Below are 21,183 nucleotides of genomic sequence, written 5' to 3'. Positions count from 1 at the left end.
TTAACTCTTCCCATTCTGTCCACTCTCTCTTTTCTCCCATTTTTCACCTTGAACCTTACCACTATAATTTCCACAACCCCTTCACTTTTATTTCTCTTTTTTTTTTCATCACTTTTCCTCTCCTTTCTGACTTCTCCGTATTCTTAACTATTATTCACCTTTTCTTAAGAAAACCCAAATTCATGATACTTACTATAGTTACGTTTTCTAATAATGTTTCTTATCACTCTGCTGTTGCTGAGATGTTATTGATAACACTGATGTTTAAGTTTATATTCTCTGTTAAAACAAAAAAATGTTTAATGTATGAAGTTGTTCATTGTACACCGGAGTGAAGGCTCCTCGCTATACTTCGGTATAAAAAAGAATCTAAATAAATAAATAAATAAATAAATTACATTGGGATCCTAAATGCCTGAGGAAACTCTTCTTTGAAGGACTAAACTCTTGTCTGAAGGACGAGCTCGCTGCTCGAAAAATGCCTGAGACCTTGGCTGAACTACTGAAGTTGGCAACAAGGAATGATCTCCGACTTCGTGAAAAGGTTCAAGAGACCAAGACTCCCAGAAGACCCTTTCAGGGTGAAACTCGAATTAAGTCCACACCCAGGCCTACTTCTTCAGTTCCAGTGGCTGGTGAGGAAGAACCAATGAAATTAGGCTGCAGCCATCTGACAGCTAAAGAGAGAAGAACATGGAAGAAACTGGGGCTGTGTATGTACTGTGGACAAGCTGGCCATGCTGTTCAAACATGCCCTATATGTCCGGGAAACTGGCAGACCTAAGTCCCACGGGAGGACTCTTCTTATGTCTTACTGCCCCCTCTCCTCTGCTCTCTCTTCCTGTATCCTTGATCTGCGGACATGTAGAGTATCAGACTCTTGCCCTAGTGGACTCAGGGGCAGGAGGTAACTTCATTCTTCAACGATTAGTGGAGCACTTGCGGATTCCCACTACCACTATGAAGTCTCCGCTACTCCTATCTTCAATTCATGGAGAGCCCTTGCTGGGTGAAGTAACCCTGCTCACTGAACCAGTATATCTGCAGACTGGTGCTCTCCATTCTGAAATGATCTCCTTCTTTGTTTTAGAGAAGGCCATGCACCCTATAGTGCTGGGGTTACCGTGGCTGCAGCAGCATATGCCTCAATTCAATTGGGCTACTCTGGAGCTTTCAAGATGGGGCCCGGATTGTCATGGTAAATGCCTGATGGAGGTTGTTCCTATACCCTGTATGCTAACTACCCCAGTGATGCCGGGGTTGCCGCCTCAATATGCATCATTCCAAGATGTTTTTTCTAAAGAAGCTGCAGACGTACTACTGCCTCACAGATCCTATGACTGCGCTATTAATCTGAAGCTGAATGCTGAACCACCCAAGGGACGGGTGTATCCTCTCTCCATGGTGGAGAATAAAGCCATGTCCGAATATATTCAGGAAAATCTTCAAAAAGGCTTCATAAGACCTTCCAAGTCTCCTACTGGTGCAGGCTTCTTCTTTGTGGGGAAGAAGGACGGAACATTACATCCATGTATAGATTACAGAGATCTCAATGAGATAACTGTGAAAGATCGTTACCCGCTACCTCTCATCTCAGAGCTACTTGACAGACTACAAGGAGCCAAGATCTTTTCCAAGCTTGATCTTAAAGGAGCCTACAACTTACTTAGCATTCGCGCGGGCGATGAGTGGAAGACAGCCTTCAACACCCGGGACAGTCACTTTGAATATTTAGTGATGCCCTTTGTCCTGTGCAACGCCCCGGCTGTCTTTCAAAATTTAATGAATGACATTTTCAGGGATCTCTTCTACAAATGTGTCATCATATACTTAGATTAAATCTTGATTTTCTCCCAAGACAATACCACTCATCTGGATGATGTCAAAAGAGTGCTGCAAAGTCTCCGTGAGAATCATCTTTACGCTAAGTTGTCTAAGTGTGAATTTCTCAAGGAATCATTGCCTTTCCTGGGCTAAATTGTTTCCAACCATGGGTTCCAAATGGATCCACAGAAGCTGGAGAGCATAAAGAACTGGGCTCAACCCACGGATCTGAAGGCTCTCAGACGTTTCTAAGGTTTCACCAACTATTACAGGTCTTTCATCAAGAACTACTTCTTGCTCACTGTTCCGCTCACGGCGATGACGAAGAAAGGTGCCAATGTTGCTAATTGGTCTACGGAGGCTATATCTGCATTCCAAAAACTAAAAGATGCCTTCTCGAGCAAGCCGTGTCTCTGACACCCGGAGCCCACTAAGCCCTTCATCGTTGAGGTTGATGCCTCAGACATTGGTGTAGGGGCCGTACTAAGCCAAGCCGGGGATTCCAAGGCATTATACCCATGCTCATTCTTCTCTCATCGCTTCTCTCCTGCAGAGAAAAATTACGGAATAGCAGATAAAGAGCTCCTGGCAATAAAGATGGCATTCGAGGAGTGGCGCCCTTTTCTCGAAGGAGCACAACATCAAGTCACAGTCTTCACAGACCATAAGAATTTAGAGTACCTCCGCCATGCACAGCGTCTAAACTATAGGCAAGCGAGATGGTCTCTGTTTTTCAACAGATTCGACTTTGTGCTGAAATACCACCCTGGAGATAAAATCATCAAAGCAGATGCCTTATCTCGCTCATTCCTCTCTGAGGATATCCCAGAGGAACCACAACACATCATTGACCCGAAAAGTGTCATTTTGGCAGCTACTCATTCATTACCTGCAGGAAAAACCATCGTACCCAAGAACCTCAGAAAAAAGTTGTTAGCATGGGCTCACGACTCTAATCTGGCTGGACACACTGGTCAACGCAGAACTCTGTCTAAACTACAAAAGTTTTACTGGTGGCCCACCATGAAGGAAGACACATTCTCCTACATTGCTTCCTGCGCAAATTGTGCCAGACAGAAGACGCCACCCGGTCATCCTTGGGGTCTACGCCAACCCTTACCAGTACCAGATGAGCCATGGACACACATTGCCACAGACATTGTAGTGGACGTACCACTCTCAGGAAGAAACACGATTTGGGTAACTGTAGATCGGTTCTCAAAGATGGCTCACTTCATGGCTCTCCATGGTTTACCCACAGCTATGGAGCTAGCGCAGATCTTCATCATGCACATCTTCCTCCTACACGGCATGCCTAAGCACATAGTCTCCGATCACGGAGTCCAATTCACAGCTAAATTCTGGAAGGCATTGTGCAATAAGTTTGATATTTCTCTCGACTTCGCCTCAGCATACCATCCTCAAACTAACGGGCAAACAGAGAGGATGAATAGGACACTCAAGCAATTCATTTGTGCCTATGTGAACACTCGCCATGTTACGTGAACACTCGCCATGTTAGCTGAAATCTTTGTGACTTTCTTGTAAATTTTTGTAAACTAGTTTTTTCCTCTTTTGGCAATTGTTTCTTGTTTTCTGTTAACTATAGTTACCGTTCCATGTAAAGGCCTCGCCTATTAGTTCTTAGTTAATTGTAAACCGATACGATGTGCAGACAGTTGTCGGTATATAAAAAATGCCAAATAAATAAAATAAATAAATAATGATTGGGCAGAACTGTTGCCCTGGGCTGAATTCGCCATCAACTCTCATCCAGCAACATCCACTGGATCAACACCATTCAAAGTGGTTTATGGATGACTACCATTGCCACCACTGCCACTTCCACTGTCCGTGTCATCCCCAGCAGCTCAATCTACTGCCAAAGATATTCACCAACTCTGGAGTCAGACCAAAGAGATGCTTCTCAAAGCAGGACTTCGAGCTAAGAAAGGATATGATACTCACCACTGCAAGGCTCCAGAATTCCAGCCTAGTGACAAAGTCTGGCTATCCACTAAGCATTTAAGACTTAAAATACCTTCAGCTCGCTTCGCTCCACGCTTCATTGGACCTTTTTCCATTCTTCGACAATTGGGCAATCTCACCTATAGTCTGAAGCTACCACCTACATTGAAGATCCATAATGCGTTCCACGTCTCACTATTGAAGTCATTGATCTTTAGTGAGTTCTCTAATAAGACACCTGAACCTACACCTATAGATGCAGAAGAAGACATCGAGTACAAGGTAGATGCTGTCCTTGATGTAAGAAAAAGAGGCAGAGTATGGGAATACCTCCTGTCGTGGGAAGGTTATAGACCTGAAGATAACTCTTGGACACCTTTGGCTAAAATACTGGATAAGAGATGCTACAAGATTTCCAAAAGATGCATCCTCAAAATCCAAGACCAGGTAGAAAGTCTGGAGGACGCCCTTTGAAGGGGGGTACTATTGCATTTGTCGGTGCTAGACGGCTTCGCCCCGTTTGCCTCACCTTGTTCACGGGTCCTCCTGCTTCCCTTGGGAAAATGGCTGCCACCGCATCTACAAGCCGACTGCTCCAGCGTCCCCGGAATGGCTATGGTGCTGCCTCCCGCCATGCTCCTCCCAAGATCCTACTAGGGTGTGCGCGCGCACGCCACCCACATCTTTATTCCAGCATTGGCGTGAACCTCAGGGGCATTCCCCTCTACTGACGTCATGCCATCCGGGTATATAGCCTGTACTTTGTTGCTAGCTCATTGAGTTAGCAAAGGATTGGTTTCGGCCGGTCTAAGCTACTCTGCCGCTTCCGTGCTGCCGCTGGAAGCTGGAAGATGGAAAATGTCGAGAGAAGTCGAGAGAAATGTCAAACTTATTGCACAATTATCTACATCAATCTACATCACTTTACACTCTCTTTCTGATTGTGTACCCAGTATCACCTACTCAAACCCAGAATGTACATAGTTTTTTACACCCTGCCTCAGTTTACCTTGTTCATGAACGTTCTCCCTTAAGTTCTATGTCAACATGTTATAATGTTATAATGTATTCCGCCCCTGAGGCGACAGTTCAGTTCCATGTAAACCGGTGCGATATGTATTGTATACAGGAACATCGGTATAGAAAATAAATAAATAAATAAATAAATAAATAAATAAATAAATAAATAAGCTCTCTCTCTGCCCTTCGAGGTATTGCTAACCTGGGTACCCGCTCCTCGGGGGCCCTCTGCTTTATTTCAGGTGCCTTACAGGGATCAGGTACTCACTCCTCGAGGGCCTGCTCTCCCTGCCTTGGTGCTGCTACCAACTTCTTCTATCCTGGTGGAATCGCATACTAACAGCAACCATGTAGTGAGTAATCTAATGCTCAGTCTATCTCATCCACAGCGCTGCCTTGCTGGGAAACCTGTACCGGAATTTTCCTATACCAACAGGGTTAGAAGTGTTCCCTCCGCCGAGGGTCCTGAGACTGCTACATCCAGACTATCTCACTACTGCCATCTCTGGTGGTACACTTCAAGCTGTTTAATAAAAGAACTAACTCTGTGTGCGTCTGCGTTTAGCCCAGTACTGTGGCGCCTCACGGGGCCCCTCCCCGTGAGCGTGGTCATCTGCCTCAGTACCCAAGAATTCACCCAAACACCACTTAACCATAACATTAACCTCCATGTTGATGACCCTTCTTATGCCTCAAAATCTTTCTTTAACCTCTTCATTTGATCTCCAATTCTGCTCTACCACCTCTACTGACCAGCATAGCCACTGCCTTGACCTAGTGTTTGCTTCCAACTGTTATCTGTCTTAATTCGCCACCTCAGTTCTTCCAATCTCAGACCATCACCTGATAACTTTCACATTAAACCACCCTCCCCCACAGACTCATCCAGTCACTAATTACACCTTTAGGAATCTCCAAGATGTTGACCCTTGCATCTTTTCCACTGCTGTTTCATCTCTCCTTTCCTCCACAACTTTGTCTGAATCTGTTAATGAAGCAGTTTCTTCTTACAACACCATGCTCTCTTCATCCTTAGGCACTCTTTCCCCTCCTCTTACCTGTCCTATAAGGCGCACTAAACCCCAGCCTTGGCTCACCCCCAGAATTCGCTACCTATGTTCTTGCACCTGCTCTGCAGAACATCTCTATCTAAAATCATACACTTCAATTTTATGCTGACCACTTTCCAGTATTCTTTTGCACTTGCCAAACAAGACTACTATGCCCATCTGACAAGCTCTCTTATATCCCTGTCCCTTTGCCACTCTCAATTCCCTCCTCAAATTCTCCTTGCCTCCCTCCTCCCCTTCTCTCTCTGCCCAGTCTATGGTTGACTATTTCCTTAAGATTCACAAAATTAGTCAAGTTCTCAGCTGTTTCATCTTTATCTGCCTCTCCCCCACTTCTTTCTTCTACTCTTCCCCTAAACTCCACTACTCTTTCCTCCTTTCCTGAAGTCACAGTGGAGGAAACTGCTCTTCTTCTCTCTTCCTCCAAACTCACTTCTTTTCCTCTGAACCTGTCCCCACCTAATTCCTCAACTCCACCTCCACTGCAGTTATCCCTTCTATCTGTCATATCATCAATCTATCATTCTCCACTGCTACTGTTCCTGCTGCCTTCAAACATGTTGTAATCATACCACTCCTTAAAAACCCTTTCTGGATCCTACCTGCCCTGCCATTTATCATCCCATCTCCCTTCTCCCTTTTGCCTCCAAATTACTAGAACATGCTCTTTACCACAGCTGTCTTGACTTTCTTACATCTCAAGCTGCTCTTGATCCACTCCAGTCTGGTTTTTGCCCTCTTCATTCAACTGAAACAGCCCTTGCCAAAGTTTCCAATGACCTGTATATGGCTAAAGCAAAGGTCTTTACTCTGTCCTTATCTTCCTTGACCTGTCTGCTGATTTTGATACTGTTGATCACCACCTACTCCTTGATACTCTGTCCTCACTTGGATTTCGGGGCTCTGTCCTGTGTTGATTCTCTTCTTACCTCTCCCATCACACTTTTAGCATTTCCTCTAGTGGTTCCTTCTCTACTGCCATTCCACTATCAATCAGTGTGCCTCAGGGCCCCTTCCTGTGTCCTCATCTCTTCTCACTATATACTGATTCCCTTGGTGCTCTGATTTCCTCTCATGGCTTTCAATACCATTTTTATGCTAACAACTCCCAGATCTATCTTTGTTAACCAGAAATTTCACCAGAAAACCAGTCTCTGATCTCGGCCTGCTTATCTGACATTGCTGCCTGGATGTTCTGCTGCCACCTTAAACCCAACATGGCCAAGATGGAGCTCCCAAGTCCACCTCCCCTCTTCCTCCTTTCTCTGTTTCTGTGATAACACGGTCATCATCCTGGTCCCATCAGCCCGTAACCTTGGAGTCCTCTTCGTCTCATCTTTCTCCTTCTCTATGGAAATCCAAAATTCTGCTAAAACGTTTTATTTCTTTCTTTATAACATCTCCAAAATCTGTCCTTTCCTTTCTGAATACACTACCAGAACCCTTATCCAGTCTCTCATCTCCTCCCACTTATTTATTGCAACCTGCTCCTAATGGGTTTCCTGGTAAAGCCATCTCTCTCCATTGCAATCTGTCCTAAATTCAGCTGTACAATTTATCTTTCACCAAAGTCGCTATGCTCACATAACGCCTTTTCTAAAGTCACTATATTGGCTCCCTCTCTGCTCCCATGTACAGTTAAAGCTCCTCTTTCTCATCTACAAATGCCTTCACTCTGCAGCACGTCATTACTTCTCCTCTCCTATCTCTCTCTCTGCACCCCATCTCATGCACTCTGCTTGAAGGATAAGTCAGTCCTATCTGTGCCCTTCTCTACTGCCAATTCCCGACTCCGTGCTTTCCACCTGGCTGCACAGTGTGCTTGGCATAGTCTTCCTGAACTGGTGCATCATTCTGCCTCTCTTGCCATGTTTAAATCCCATCTAAAGACCCACCTTTTGGAAACCTCTTTTAAATCTTATGTCTGATTGCTTTTAGTCTTGTTAATTTTCTTTTCTTTTTAACCACGGCACACACTTATGGCTATTTGTTGGGCAGGAGGGAGGGGGATGTTGCAGGGGGCATTGTGCCCTTTATTTTTCATGGGGTAAGTTGCAAGGGGGATGCTAGAGGGCTGGCAGCTCCCCCCCCCCCCCCCAACCCCATGTAATAATTGTGCATCGCAGAGATGTGAGTGCTGCTTATCCCACAGTGGTACTGAACGGCTTTGGAGATGGGGTGCCCATATTTGTAAGAAGGGAAGGATCAGGTCAGTAATACTGGCCCCAATATCATTTCCTTTAAGGAGTGGTGGGGAAGTGAGATTGGTCTGCTGCTGCCACCCTAAGAAATTTCTTTCCCCAAATATTGAATAAATGGGTAAGCAGCAAAGTTACTTTAATAATTTTATCTGAGTGACTTTAGCCAAGTATATTCACCAGCAGACTTGTCTTGCTGAATATTTGTCTAAAGTTATCTGGGTAACCTTATCCGGATAACTTTGCCACTCACTGACTTACTCAATATGGACCTCTTATTTTCTTTGTCAGCTTTGGGAAATGTGCATCTCTGATATATTTATATTTTGTACAGTAAGAAAGAAATGCATTTCTTCTTCTGTTTCAATACTGTTATGCTACATATAGAAGAATCTGGCTTTTGTGGTTTTGTTTCAATTTTTATCCATATGCTTCCATTTCTAATGTGTTGGTTATTATGGAGCTATAGAGTCTGTTTGGCAAGTGTGACACAAGTGCCTATTCTACACTGTGTTTTTTCTGTCTATGGATCTGTAGTTAAATTAGGTAGATAAATGTATCTGCTAAATATCAATAAATTTTCAGAGACTTTGATCTAGCTTCCTAACTCCATAGTTAAATAGCTAGATAGTGTTGAACATTTATCTCTATGGGTATCTCTATCATCTGACACGCCCAAGTGGACCCTACTCTTCTAGCTCATATAGGGGCAATTTTCGTAAGGAATTACACAATTAAAACTAAGTTTTACACATGTAAATGCACTTCACACATGTAAGTGGGCTTTTGAAAATTGCAACAATATATACCATTGAATTGTCAATAGAGTATACTCATGTAAGTGCACTTGGTGAGTATAACTTTGAAAGATGCATGTGCATGCCCATATACATGCTTTTTATAGGCGTGCACAATTTTGCTATATCTATAAGAACATAAGAAATTGCCATGCTGGGTCAGACCAAGGGTCCATCAAGCCCAGCATCCTGTTTCCAACAGAGGCCAAACCAGGCCACAAGAACATGGCAAGCACCTAAACACTAAGAAGATCCCATGCTACTGATGCCAGTAATAGAAGAGGTCATTCCATAAGTTAACTTGATTAATAGTAGTTAATGGACTTCTTCAAGAACTTATCCAAACCATTTTTAAACCTAGCTACACTAACTGCCAGGATCTGATGCTCTAATTTCACTGGGGGCATGTGTCAATGGGGCTGGGGACTGATGCTCCAATTGCACTGGGGCATGAAGTGTTGAAGGATCTAATGCTGAATGCACTGACAGAACAAAATATATATATTTTTTTTAACAATTCAGAAGGAGACAAAAGCCTGTTTTTTGGGAAATTTAAGAACCTTAAACATTTTCTAGGAACTCCAAATTATTGTGTAAATACAAATTGTCCTTAATCCTTGAAGCCTGGGAGGCATGCAGCACTGGAACTTGTTCTTTCAAATTATGAGATTGTAACTGTATCCCTTCTAAATGATTCTCAAAGTCAGTCAATTTAGATTAAACTCCTGCAATAAAGTCACAAAGTTGAGTCTGCAATCCTGGTGCACTCAATCCTGTGGGATTTATAAACAAGAATGTGGGACAACCCAGCAAACAATATTGAGTTTAGTTATCACATCAGTCAGATAGTAATTCCTCTTAAAGAATCCCTCGTCAAAACCCTTGAATATTGGGAATCTTGCAGATCAAAAATTAATAACCTACTCTCCAGCCTGAATCTCATTCTAAATGCCTCCAAAACCGAACTAATACTTATTGCTCCAGAAAACAACAACTACCCCAGCCACACATCAAACATCCCTCTATCATCCCAAGTCAGAGACCTAGGAGCCATAATTGACAATAAAATGAATCTGAAAGCTTTTGTAAACCGCACCACTAAGGACTGCTTTCACAAACTCCAAGTGTTGAAAAGAATAAAACCGCTCTTCCATTTCCAGGACTTTAGAACTATACTACAAGCAATAATCTTCGCAAAATTAGATTATTGCAACGCCATCCTCCTGGGCCTTCCATCTTCATACACCAAACCCCTACAGATGGTACAAAACACGGCTGCAAGAATTCTCACAAACTCCAAAAGAAGAGACCACATTTCACCCATCTTAAAAAATCTTCACTGGCTACCCATCCACTTCAGAATCATAAACAAGTCCATCCATCACCTAACAGCTCTGGACCTTCAATATCCGTTTAGCCTACATGTCTCTCAAAGACCAACCAGAGAAGCCTACAGAGGATCCCTCCAGGTACCGAACACAAAATCCACCAGGCATACAACTTCAAGAGACCGGGCCTTCTCGACTGCCGGACCTTCACTCTGGAACTCCATCCCTGCGAATCTGCACCAAGAACCTTGTCTACCAACATTTCGAAAAAGATTGAAGACTTGGATATTTAAACAAGCCTTCCCTGACAACACTTAACCACCTCCATTTCCTCCAAAATAATGTAGCCACCTGGCACTGTAAATAATTATTAACCTATGTTAACCTATACTGCTATTTTTTCCTTCTCCCAGTTCTATTACCTTGTTTCATTGTAACTGCAACCCTTATGCACCAGTTAAAGTTTTATCGTTCTATGCACCCCCTATTCTAATGTAAACCGGCATGATGTGATCTGCTCATGAATGCCAGTATAGAAGAAACCTAAATAAATAAACAAATAAATAAATAAATAGTAGTGGAATCGGTGCTGAAATGGGCAAACAAGACCAGGATTTTCTACAGTACCCCACCAGGCAAGGACCCTTGAATGTTGGATAATTTGGAGAAGATCTTTCACAGCTTGATGCTCAGTACCAGCATCACAGCTCACCAATTCTACATGGTGCAATACACAATTGCATTGAGAAGCTGAAATCCTTATTAAAGTCACTAGACGGAGAATGGGTGGACTATTAATGGGTTGTCCTGGATGCAGAGAAGTATGAACATCATCTTCTCCACTTCATGCACAAATCATTTGATACCACAGAAAGATCGTCTGCAGCAACCATTGGGGTATGCCTATGCCGGATAGCTTGATTATGAGTCAGGAGTCAGCCGGAGGACATACATGACAAGTTGGCCATTGTGACGTGTTCTGGGCATAATCTCTTCTGATACACACTCAGAGAAACAGTTGCCCAAATTAATGAGCAGCATGTTGCCATCCAGTCTCTCTCAGCAAGATCCATCGTCTTCTAGGCATCCTTACTTTATTTTAAATGCTCTTACTTCCAGAGATACCCCTTCTACCAATTTCAGCGATAACGTGTGCCACCTGCGCTTCCTCAACAGCAACTGCTGGCTTGCAGACATCAGTGCAAGACATATTGGCTGAAGATGCCATAACAAGCCCAGCCCAAGCCTGGGTCTAGTTTTTAACTGGACTCAACCCTCAAGCCTTGAACCCTCCTGGATTCACTTTTACCTGGAGGAGTGGTAGAAGATTACCAAGGACCATTGGGTCCTCAGTATTATGAAGTCTGGTTACTGTTTATGCTTCTCCTGCCCTCTAGCACTGCACCGTTGTTTAGCCTTCAGTTTGTATCTGTCTCACTTGACTCAGCTCCATCTCAATGTGGATTCGCTTCTCAGCCAGCGGGCCATATAACCTGTCCCTCCCAATCACCATGGCAAGAAGTTCTAATCCTGCTATTTCCTTATCCCCAAGAAATGAGAGAGTTCAAGATCCATCCTGGATATATGAAGTCTGAACAATAGCCATTTACAGGAGAAGTTCAAAATGAACTCCTTCCACCTCATCCTACCCTTCATTCAAGCAGGAGACTGGATATGTGCCCTGGATCTAAAAGATATGTATGCTTACATACCCATACATCACTTCCATTGGTAAAATCTTCATTTCATAGTGGATTCCTCTCACAACCAATACAAGGTTGCTCCTTTCAAGCTCTCAGCAGCCCCAAGGATCTTCACCACTGTCTATGTATTTTCGCCATCATTATTTTCTGTCATATTAGCATTCATTATTTATTGATTTATATCTAATTATGTGTATTTGCATTGTACATCGCTTAGTGTCTTTGCACAGGTGATTAATACATTTTTAATAAAGATTTATGCCTAGAGATAGTACCAGTGCACCTTCGTCATCAGGGTATATATGTCTTTCCCTGCTTGGATAGGGCCCTCACAATCTGGGATGTTAGATTCCCTGCAGAAGACAAACCAGCTACTTCAATCACTGGGGTTCATTGTAAACTTTGCCAAATCAAACCTTGTCCCTACCCAATCAATCAAGTTCATAGGGGCATGAATAGACACTCTCTGGAAGAGAAAGTGTTCTTTCTATTGGAGTAAGCATTCTGCCTTCAGTTTTTTACAGATGGATCAAGTTCTGGCCAGAGAGATGTTTGTCCTGAATCACATGGTGACAGTGGTACATGTAGTCCCTATGACCGGCCTCAACATGTGGATTCTCCAGTGGGGCCTCTGCAATTAGTGAGATCAATTGCTTCAGAACTTGAAGTCCCCAGTGAGAGTCACAGAAAAAATGAAGGGGTCTCTCCAGTGGTGGCTAGATCCAGACATTCTGCAGATGGGAACTCCCCTTCAACATATACCTCAACAGGTAATACTAGCAGTGGATACACATACAGGCCCTTTTTGACCTCCAAGGAATCTGGTCATCAACAGAATCTGTTAAAAAGGATTGGATAAGTTTTTGGAGGAGAAGTCCATTACCTGCTATTAATTAAGTTGACTTAGGGGTAGATTTTCAAAGGGGTACGAGCGTACCCCCGAAAACCTACCCCAAACCCCCCCTGCGCGCGCCGAGCCTATTTTGCATAGGCTCGGCGGCGCGTGCAAGCCCCGGGATGCACGTAAGTCCCGGGGCTTGCATGGAGAGGCGTGCCGGGGGGCGTGTCGGGGGGCGTGGTGGTCGTGACGCGGCGTTTCGGGGGCATGGCGCGGGTGACGCGACGTTTTGGGGGCGGCACCATGGGCGTGGTTTCGGCCCGGGGGTATTCCGGGGGTATGGCCGCGCCTTCCAGAACAGCCCCTGGGTCGGGTGATGGCGCGCCAGCGGGCTGCTGGCGTGCCATTAAAAAGCCACAAAATTATAAAATCTACCCCTTAGAGAATAGCCACAGTTTTATTATTAGCAACAGTAGCATGGGATAGACTTAGTTTTTGGGTACTTGCCAGGTTCTTAATGGCCTGGATTGACCACTGTTGGAAACAGGATAGAGATGTGAATCGTGTCCTCGATCGTCTTAACGATCGATTTCGGCTGGGAGGGGGAGGGAATCGTATTGTTGCCGTTTGGGGGGGTAAAATATCGTGAAAAATCGTGAAAAATCGTGAAAAAATCGAAAAAAACGTAAAATCGCAAAACCGGCACATTAAAACCCCCTAAAACCCACCCCCGACCCTTTAAATTAAATCCCCCACCCAAATGACTTAAATAACCTGCGGGTCCAGTGGCGGTCCGGAACGGCAGCGGTCCGGAACGGGCTCCTGCTACTGAATCTTGTTGTCTTCAGCCGGCGCCATTTTCCAAAATGGCGCCGAAAAATGGCGGCGGCCATAGACGAACACGATTGGTCGGCAGGAGGTCCTTCCGGACCCCCGCTGGACTTTTGGCAAGTCTTGTGGGGGTCAGGAGGCCCCCCCCAAGCTGGCCAAAAGTTCCTGGAGGTCCAGCGGGGGTCAGGGAGCAATTTCCCGCTGCGAATCGTTTTCGTACGGAAAATGGCGCCGGCAGGAGATCGACTGCAGGAGGTCGTTCAGCGAGGGTTCCGGCGCCTCGCTGAACGACCTCCTGCAGTCGATCTCCTGCCGGCCATACGCGTATGGCCGGCGCCATTTTCCGTACGAAAACGATTCGCGGCGGGAAATCGCTCCCTGACCCCCGCTGGACCTCCAGGAACTTTTGGCCAGCTTGGGGGGGGCCTCCTGACCCCCACAAGACTTGCCAAAAGTCCAGCAGGGGTCCGGAAGGACCTCCTGCCGTCCAATCGTGTTCGTCTATGGCCGCCGCCATTTTTCGGTGCCATTTTGGAAAATGGCGCCGGCTGAAGACAACAAGATTCAGTAGCAGGAGCCCGTTCCGGACCGCTGCCGTTCCGGACCGCCACTGGACCCGCAGGTTATTTAAGTCATTTGGGGGGGGGGTTCGGGAGGGTGGGGGATTTAATTTAAAGGGTCGGGGGTGGGTTTTAGGGGGTTTTAGTGTGCCGGCTCACGATTCTAACGATTTATAACGATAAATCGTTAGAATCTCTATTGTATTGTGTTCCATAACGGTTTAAGACGATATTAAAATTATCGGACGATAATTTTAATCGTCCTAAAACGATTCACATCCCTAAAACAGGATGCTGGGCTTGATGGACCCTTGGTCTGACCCAGCATGTTCTTATGTTCTTATGTTCAGTCTTCTGGAGCTGTGGGCAATCAGATATGCATTGAGAGCGTTTTCACATTTCTTTTGGGGAAAGAGAATTCTAATCCAATCCAACTATTTGGTAGCAATATTTTTGTCAACAAGAAGGGGGCACAGGGTCATGGACCCTCTGCCAGGAATCCCTGAAAATTTGGGAGTGGGCTTGCAGCCACAAAGCCTTCCTACAAGCAATCTACCTTCCTAGGATCACCAACATGTTGGTGGATCTGCTCAGCAGAGTGTTTCTTCCTCACAAGTGGTCTCTAGATCAAACAGTGGAAGAACAGGTTGTTCAAACTGTAGAGTTGTGCATCTATTGATTTGTTTGCATCAGAAGACAACAAGAACATGGAAAGATTCTACTCCATTCTTTGAAGCAAATTCAGGTCCACTGCAGATGTTTTTCTGCTCAGATGGGATGCAAGTTTTCTGTATGCTCTTACACCACTTCTGTTTGTGGCCAGAACAGTGCAGAAAGTGCTTAAGGATCAGGTGCACTTGATCCTCATTGTCCAGCGTGGCCAGACAAGTGTGGTTCTTGTATCTTGCCCAGTTGTCAGTCATCCTGCTGATCCCTCTGGGATCCAGTTCAACTTTGTTGACTCAGGATGAGGGTCATCTTTGTCATCCAAATCTTTCCTCTCTCAACAGCATGGATGTAGGGCACTCACTAATCTGATTGCTGTCATTATCCAAGGAAGTTGTGACCTTGAGATCCTGTGCAAGTCACTTTACCCTCCATTGCCTCAGATACAAACTTAGATTGTAAGCCCTCAGGGGATAGGGAAATACCTACAGTAGCTGAATGTAATCCACTTTGAAATGCTGAAAAAAGTGCAAAAAGAGGAATATTAATATAAATAAATAAATAAATATTGTAATCTCCTCCAGGAAGCCTTCAACAAAAAGAGCTTTCAACTTTTTAAATGGAAAAGATTTTCATCTTGGTGTCAAGCAAGTTGCTTGCCAAAGGAGTTACTTCAGTACTTATTTTCCCTCTCCTTGAATCTCAGTATGTCATTGGTCAAAGTGCATGCATTTTTTTCCACAATGGAGTGGTGCACCACACTCACCCCCAAGTCCTGCCAAAAGTGGTTTTAGCCTTTTTATCTGAATCAAGCCATTGTGTTGCCTATGTTCTTCCCAAGATCTCATGCACATGAAGGGAAGAAGGTCCTTCATTTACTAGACTGCAAAAAGACCTTAGCTTATTATATAAAGAGAACTCAACCACATTATTAGACTTTTCAACTCTTCATCTGTTATGATCCTAACAGACTAGGAAAGCTGTTTTTAAGCACATGTTGTCCAACTGGCTAGCGGACTGTATTGTACATTGTTGTGCTTTAGCTGACATATCACAGAACCTGTCAAGGATCATCAAGTGAGAATCATGACTACCTTAGAGGCTCATCTGCGAGCCATGCTTATTGGAAGACATTTGCAAAGCCGCAATTTGGTTGTCATTTCACACTTTAATTTCCCACTACTCTCTGGACAATCTCTAAAGAAGTGACAATAACTTTTTACAAGCAGTTTTGCTCAGTCTGTTCACCCAGTAGTCCACGTTCCATGGGATAGAGGTCTGGGTTGCTTTTCAGTAAGTGCTCCATTTCCCCATGTGTCAGCCCTGTTAGTCAATAAAGAAAGCAATTTTGCTTACTCTAAATGGGGTTCTTTGTAGACAACAAGATGAATTAATCATGCTTAATACCCATCTTCCACCCTGGACAGTTGACTACTGAGATAAAGCTAAGCTCTACAATTGACTGAGAGGCTCACGAGGCAGCGCCTACGAGGAAACTCCTGTGCATGCTCAGTAAAGCAAAAGGTATATGAGTTAGGAGAGTGGTATCCATTTGGTACCATCAGATGACATCACCCACTTGTCATGGCTGATTGATCCTGCTATTTACTGAGAAGGCCATTTACGGTAAGCAAACTTACTTTACAGCTATATAGTGTATCACAGCTAAAAAAATACTTGCTTTACAGCTATATAGTGTTACACTGCTAAAATAAATAGTGGTATAAATAACCCTGCACAAGCTGCCAGTTGTTAGGATTCTGAGGTATCAGATGGTATGTGAACCCTGGGCCGAAGTGATAGGTGGTACCGCTTATGAGGAGGAGCCCCGTGAGCCTCACTTGGGGAGGCTAGGTCTCAGCCAAGGAAGGCACAGAATGAATAGAGTCTTTATTAAAGAGGTAGAAGCACTACCCGTGGAGTGGGAGGTGCCAGAGATAGAGAGATGGTCACACAGGCCCTGAGACACAGGGTCGATGGGATAGGTAGTGCCCTGAGGAAATACCTCTGTAGCACTGGTAGTAGTCCGTGAAGTGAGTACACCGGAGAGGTCTCTTGTAGAGATGGTAGTGGCTCACGAAGCAGGGTACACCGAAGAGGTCTTGATAGTGATGGCAGTGGCCCACAGGGCGGGGTACACCAATGATGTCCACGGTAGAGATGGCAGAAGCTCACAGAGTAGAATATGTAGATGAAGTCCTCAGAAGAGGTGACAATGGTCCGCAGAGCAAGGAGCACAGTCGAGGCCCTAGGTGGAAGTGGTAATGGCCTGCAGTGTGGGGTACACTGGTGAGGGTCCTTGGTCGGTCTAGTAGCGGTCCACAAGGCGGGGTGCGCCTGTGAAGTCCTTGATAGCGTAGTAGTGCAGGCACTTCAGACGGAGCTCTCTGTAGCAATGATAATGGCCCGCAAAGCACTTGGTAGGTAGGAAGTGATCTGCAGGGCGGAGTACTCACAAACAGCAAGTTGGTTCCAGGAAGCCCTGGGTAACGGAGCAGAAGGAGTTTGAGGCGACAGGCTCTACGAGGAGTGGATAGCCAGGACGAGAGAGAGGCCCCCGAGGAGTGGGTACCTGAGACGTCCACGTCGGATCTGGAATCTGAAATGCAGGGTCCTCGGGAAGCAAGGCAGAAATAGCAAGGATGAGACTCTTTGCCAAATCGTCTTCGGAGAGGGCCAGCAGGTTTAATTATCCCCAGATCCTGAAGTCATCTGGAAGGGACACCCCCGAGGTTCCCGCCATGACATGGATAAGACTGGCCTGTGTGCGCGCGCGTGCCTAGAGAGACCTGATGTCAAGATGGCGGTCGGCGGCATCCGTGCCAACCCGGGAGGCCTGGAAGCGGTAGGCAGGTAGCTAGCAGAGGCTGCCAATCTACCCCATAGAGTCAGGGAAGTGAAGAAAGAGGTGAGCAGAAGTGGTTGCAGCCATCTGTGACCGACGAGTGTAACACCAGTTTTACCATTTCTTCTAAACTCCTGAGACATTTGTTCTGATAGATCCCTGTTTCTTCTTTGTAGCCTTACAAGTAATTCTGCTAATCTGTATAGAGCTCCAGGAAGTTTCAGTGTAATGTATATTAGCAATGCAAGCACATTTTACACATCTCACAACATAAGAACACTGACTTCCAGCTAGCACAGGTTTCTATTTACTAAGCCATGGTATTTTTACCCACCAGGTACTGCAACTTAGTAAATCCCATGGGATTTTTCACAGGAGTCCACTGTGAAAAAAAACCACAGCAAAGTAGCCCTATGCGATGGCAGCTCCACATCCTGGGGCAGCCTTCTTTTAAAGGTCCAGTATGGCCTGAAGAATTCCCGCGCCCATCCGCCAAAATTGGTGGGGGTCTAGTGAGACCCTCTTTCCCATCTACCCACCTGCCATCCCTTGAGGCAGCCAAAATGAAAAAAAATAGAAAAGATATTATGATCCCCGGCCCTGCCCCAAACTCTTCCCCATATGTATACACAAAGTTATCCCTCTCCTGAACCTTCAGCTCCACTCCCCCCCCCCCCAGCCCACCTGATCCCTCTGACTCATAACCTTGCTATCTCTAGTGATCTAGTGATTCACAGATAGCCCACTAGGGTTCTGGGTCCAGCGGCACCATTTTAAAAAAAAGTGCTGGCAAGCCTCAGCCACACTTTTGCTCTAATCACGTCAGGGCAAAAGTATGGCTGAGGCTTGCCAGCGCCAGTTTTTAAATGACATTGGCAGACTTAAAGTCCTAGTGGGCTATCCAGGAACCACTGACCTACCACAGACAACAAGGTAATGGTCCAGAGGAGTCAAGTGAATGGGGAGGCGGGGTTTGGAAGTCCAGAAAGGGTGAGGTAACTTTGTATACACCTAGGGGTTAGGGTTTGGGATGGGGCAGGGCCAAGGTTCAAAGTATCTTTTCTATTTATTTATATTTTGGACACCTCAGGGGACAGCAAGGGAGTGTGTGTGTGTGTGTATGTGTGTGTGGGGGGGGGGGTGTCCCTCACTAAATTCCTGTGTATTTCAGCACTGCCGAGGAGAGGGGAATCTCTGGCTGCTTGAGCCTTTTAAGCATATAGCCCAGGAACATTGGGATGTGTGTTAGCATCTCAATACTCCTGGGGAAAATTAACTACACCTCTTGAGATCTAGCTAACCTCTGATCCAATATTGCAACTTGCAGACTTCATCACAATTCACAATATCTGATTTGCATATTTATGACCTGATCTGCATGCATTTCCATTCACATGCATGGAAATGCAAGTGAATACCTGCTTTTTAATCAGGTTTTTTCAGGGGGAACATAACACATGGAATTTCAAATTCCACATTATCTGTGTCATAAGGCGTTTATCATATGGGAAAGCCTTACCTCAACTTATTTATTATTTTTTTATTTATTTAATAATTTTTATATACCGATGTTTCATGAGTACATATCAAATCGGTTTACAACTTGATAAATGACTCCCATAAGTTGGTACAAAATATCATTGCAACATGCCTTAATGCCTCAGTTCAAGTGCATCGCTTCTGTGTGATTTCAGATGCACCTGTATTCTCTTTTTCCAACTTTTTCCCAAGCAGTTTTAATTTCTTGCTGAACTAAAAGCCTAGAATGGACAGAACGGGATTGGTTTAATGGTTGGACCATTGGGCTGAGATTCAAGTGACATCCTGGATCATGAGTCCAAGGTTCATCGACTCTGAGCAATGTACTATGTCCCCTTATGCACTCAGTTCAAAACAAGGCATTTTTCCTTGGGGAGGATGATCGTCAAAGTCATTTACCCAGATAAATTGGCTTGCCTGAAATGGCTATTCTTTGTCCAGCTAAAAGTAGGCACATGTCTCCATGGTACGCACAATTTTATTTGGGTTAAAAAGAGGTGCTCCTGTTTGCATATTTAAGTTTGGGGAGGAAAACAACACATGTACATTTGAGTTTTAAAAATATGCATGCTATTATTCCCTCTCTGGGCCACCTAACCAAAAAAGAGGTGCAAAGTATGGGGATGTTTTTCGCATGTGCACTTTGCAGCTGCTAATTTTAAAAGGAAAACAACACAGTTATTTTCCCTTTAAAACTTGGCTGCAATGCACCCTGTGTAAAAGCGTTTTCGTACATTGCAAAGGATGTGGCCTATTTCAAACTTGCCCCTAATCTAGCTTTCCTGGTCAATGATCCCCCCCCCCCCCCCCGAGTCAGAGCATGAGAGATAACAGTAATGGTGGGGTGTTTTTTTTTATGTTTCAGTTTCAAACACAAGCTGGAACTGTGGAGTTTCAACACTCATTGGAAATGCGCAAAAACCAACAGGGATCACAGATGTTTACAACAAATTCCGGCCGGTGAAAAGGGTGTCTCCCTTGAAGCATCAGCCAGAGAGCCCCGAGAGTAATGAAAGCGATGACCAAAAAGAGGAGAAAGAGGACTACCAGAAAAATAGCAACTGCAAGAATGTGCCTCAGACCTGTGAGCTATGTCCTGGGGACGAGCAGGGCCTTAAAGATAAAAGCATAGAGCCGGGGGTTTCCCTGGGGGAGTTGGAGCATTATGACCTGGATATGGATGAAATTTTGGATGTGCCTTACATTAAATCAAACCAACAGCTGGCTCCCTGTTCCAAAGTAGCCCCAGAGAAAAGGACTTCAGTAGCGTGCTCTACTGTCACGGGCAAGTCCTGCTCTGGCGGAAGTGCCGAGAACTCGCAAAGCAGCATGTCACAGTTTTGTGTCCTGTCCCCTGTTAAAAGCTCTGAGCTGAGGAAAACTCAACCCATTGTCCTTGATCAGCACAGGCATTCAGCCGGAGGAGTGAAGCCTTCCCAGCTGTTTGTTAAATGTAGCGCATCCCATGAACCCGAAGCCCAGAATAAAGGCTTCTTCAACAGGACGTTTGCTGATTCCCATACACAGAAGGCAGAGAAGACCATGCCCAGCTGCCAACTGAGGGCTTTTCACTTGCAGGCAGCAGCAACAGAGACTAAAACGGATGAACTGAACAGCAGTATGAACTGGAACAACCCAGAGGAGAAGAGTGAAGATGCAAAAAAAATCAAAAGCATCTTTAATATTGTGAAAGAAGGGCAGATATCGTTACTGGTAAGTATACCATAGTCCTGTGATAGAAATGTAACTGGACTTGCATAACTTTGTAACAAACAACCTGATACTCCTAGTATATTATTTACTTCTACAAATACCGTATGTGCTGCAGTTTCTAGTGTGCATTTCATTGGAAACTAGAAGTTTGATTTAAAAAATCAGCTGAGTTTACCACAGTTTACTGGTACTCTGTGCAATGGTCAAGCCTTTAAAAAAAATGTACATTAAAGGAGATTTATAGATTTAATTTTAGGGAAACTGTGATACATTCCCTACCTTA

General features: G+C 44.8%; 1 protein-coding gene across 5 annotated transcripts in view; it reads left to right on the top strand.

Annotated features, from left to right (window-relative positions):
- Positions 1 to 21,183, top strand: part of SNCAIP (synuclein alpha interacting protein) — a 320,048-nt gene that overhangs the window by 236,985 nt on the left and 61,880 nt on the right. For all 5 annotated transcript variants that reach the window (XM_029619986.1, XM_029620002.1, XM_029620011.1 and 2 more), the window contains one exon: positions 20,053 to 20,900. In XM_029619986.1, coding sequence (XP_029475846.1) covers positions 20,053 to 20,900 — 848 coding nt within the window. The remainder of the gene's footprint in view (positions 1 to 20,052; positions 20,901 to 21,183) is intronic.

This window comes from Rhinatrema bivittatum, chromosome 1 (genome assembly GCF_901001135.1).
Source record: "Rhinatrema bivittatum chromosome 1, aRhiBiv1.1, whole genome shotgun sequence".
Lineage (NCBI taxonomy): Eukaryota > Metazoa > Chordata > Amphibia > Gymnophiona > Rhinatrematidae > Rhinatrema > Rhinatrema bivittatum.
This window is presented reverse-complemented; position numbering and strand designations above follow the sequence as displayed.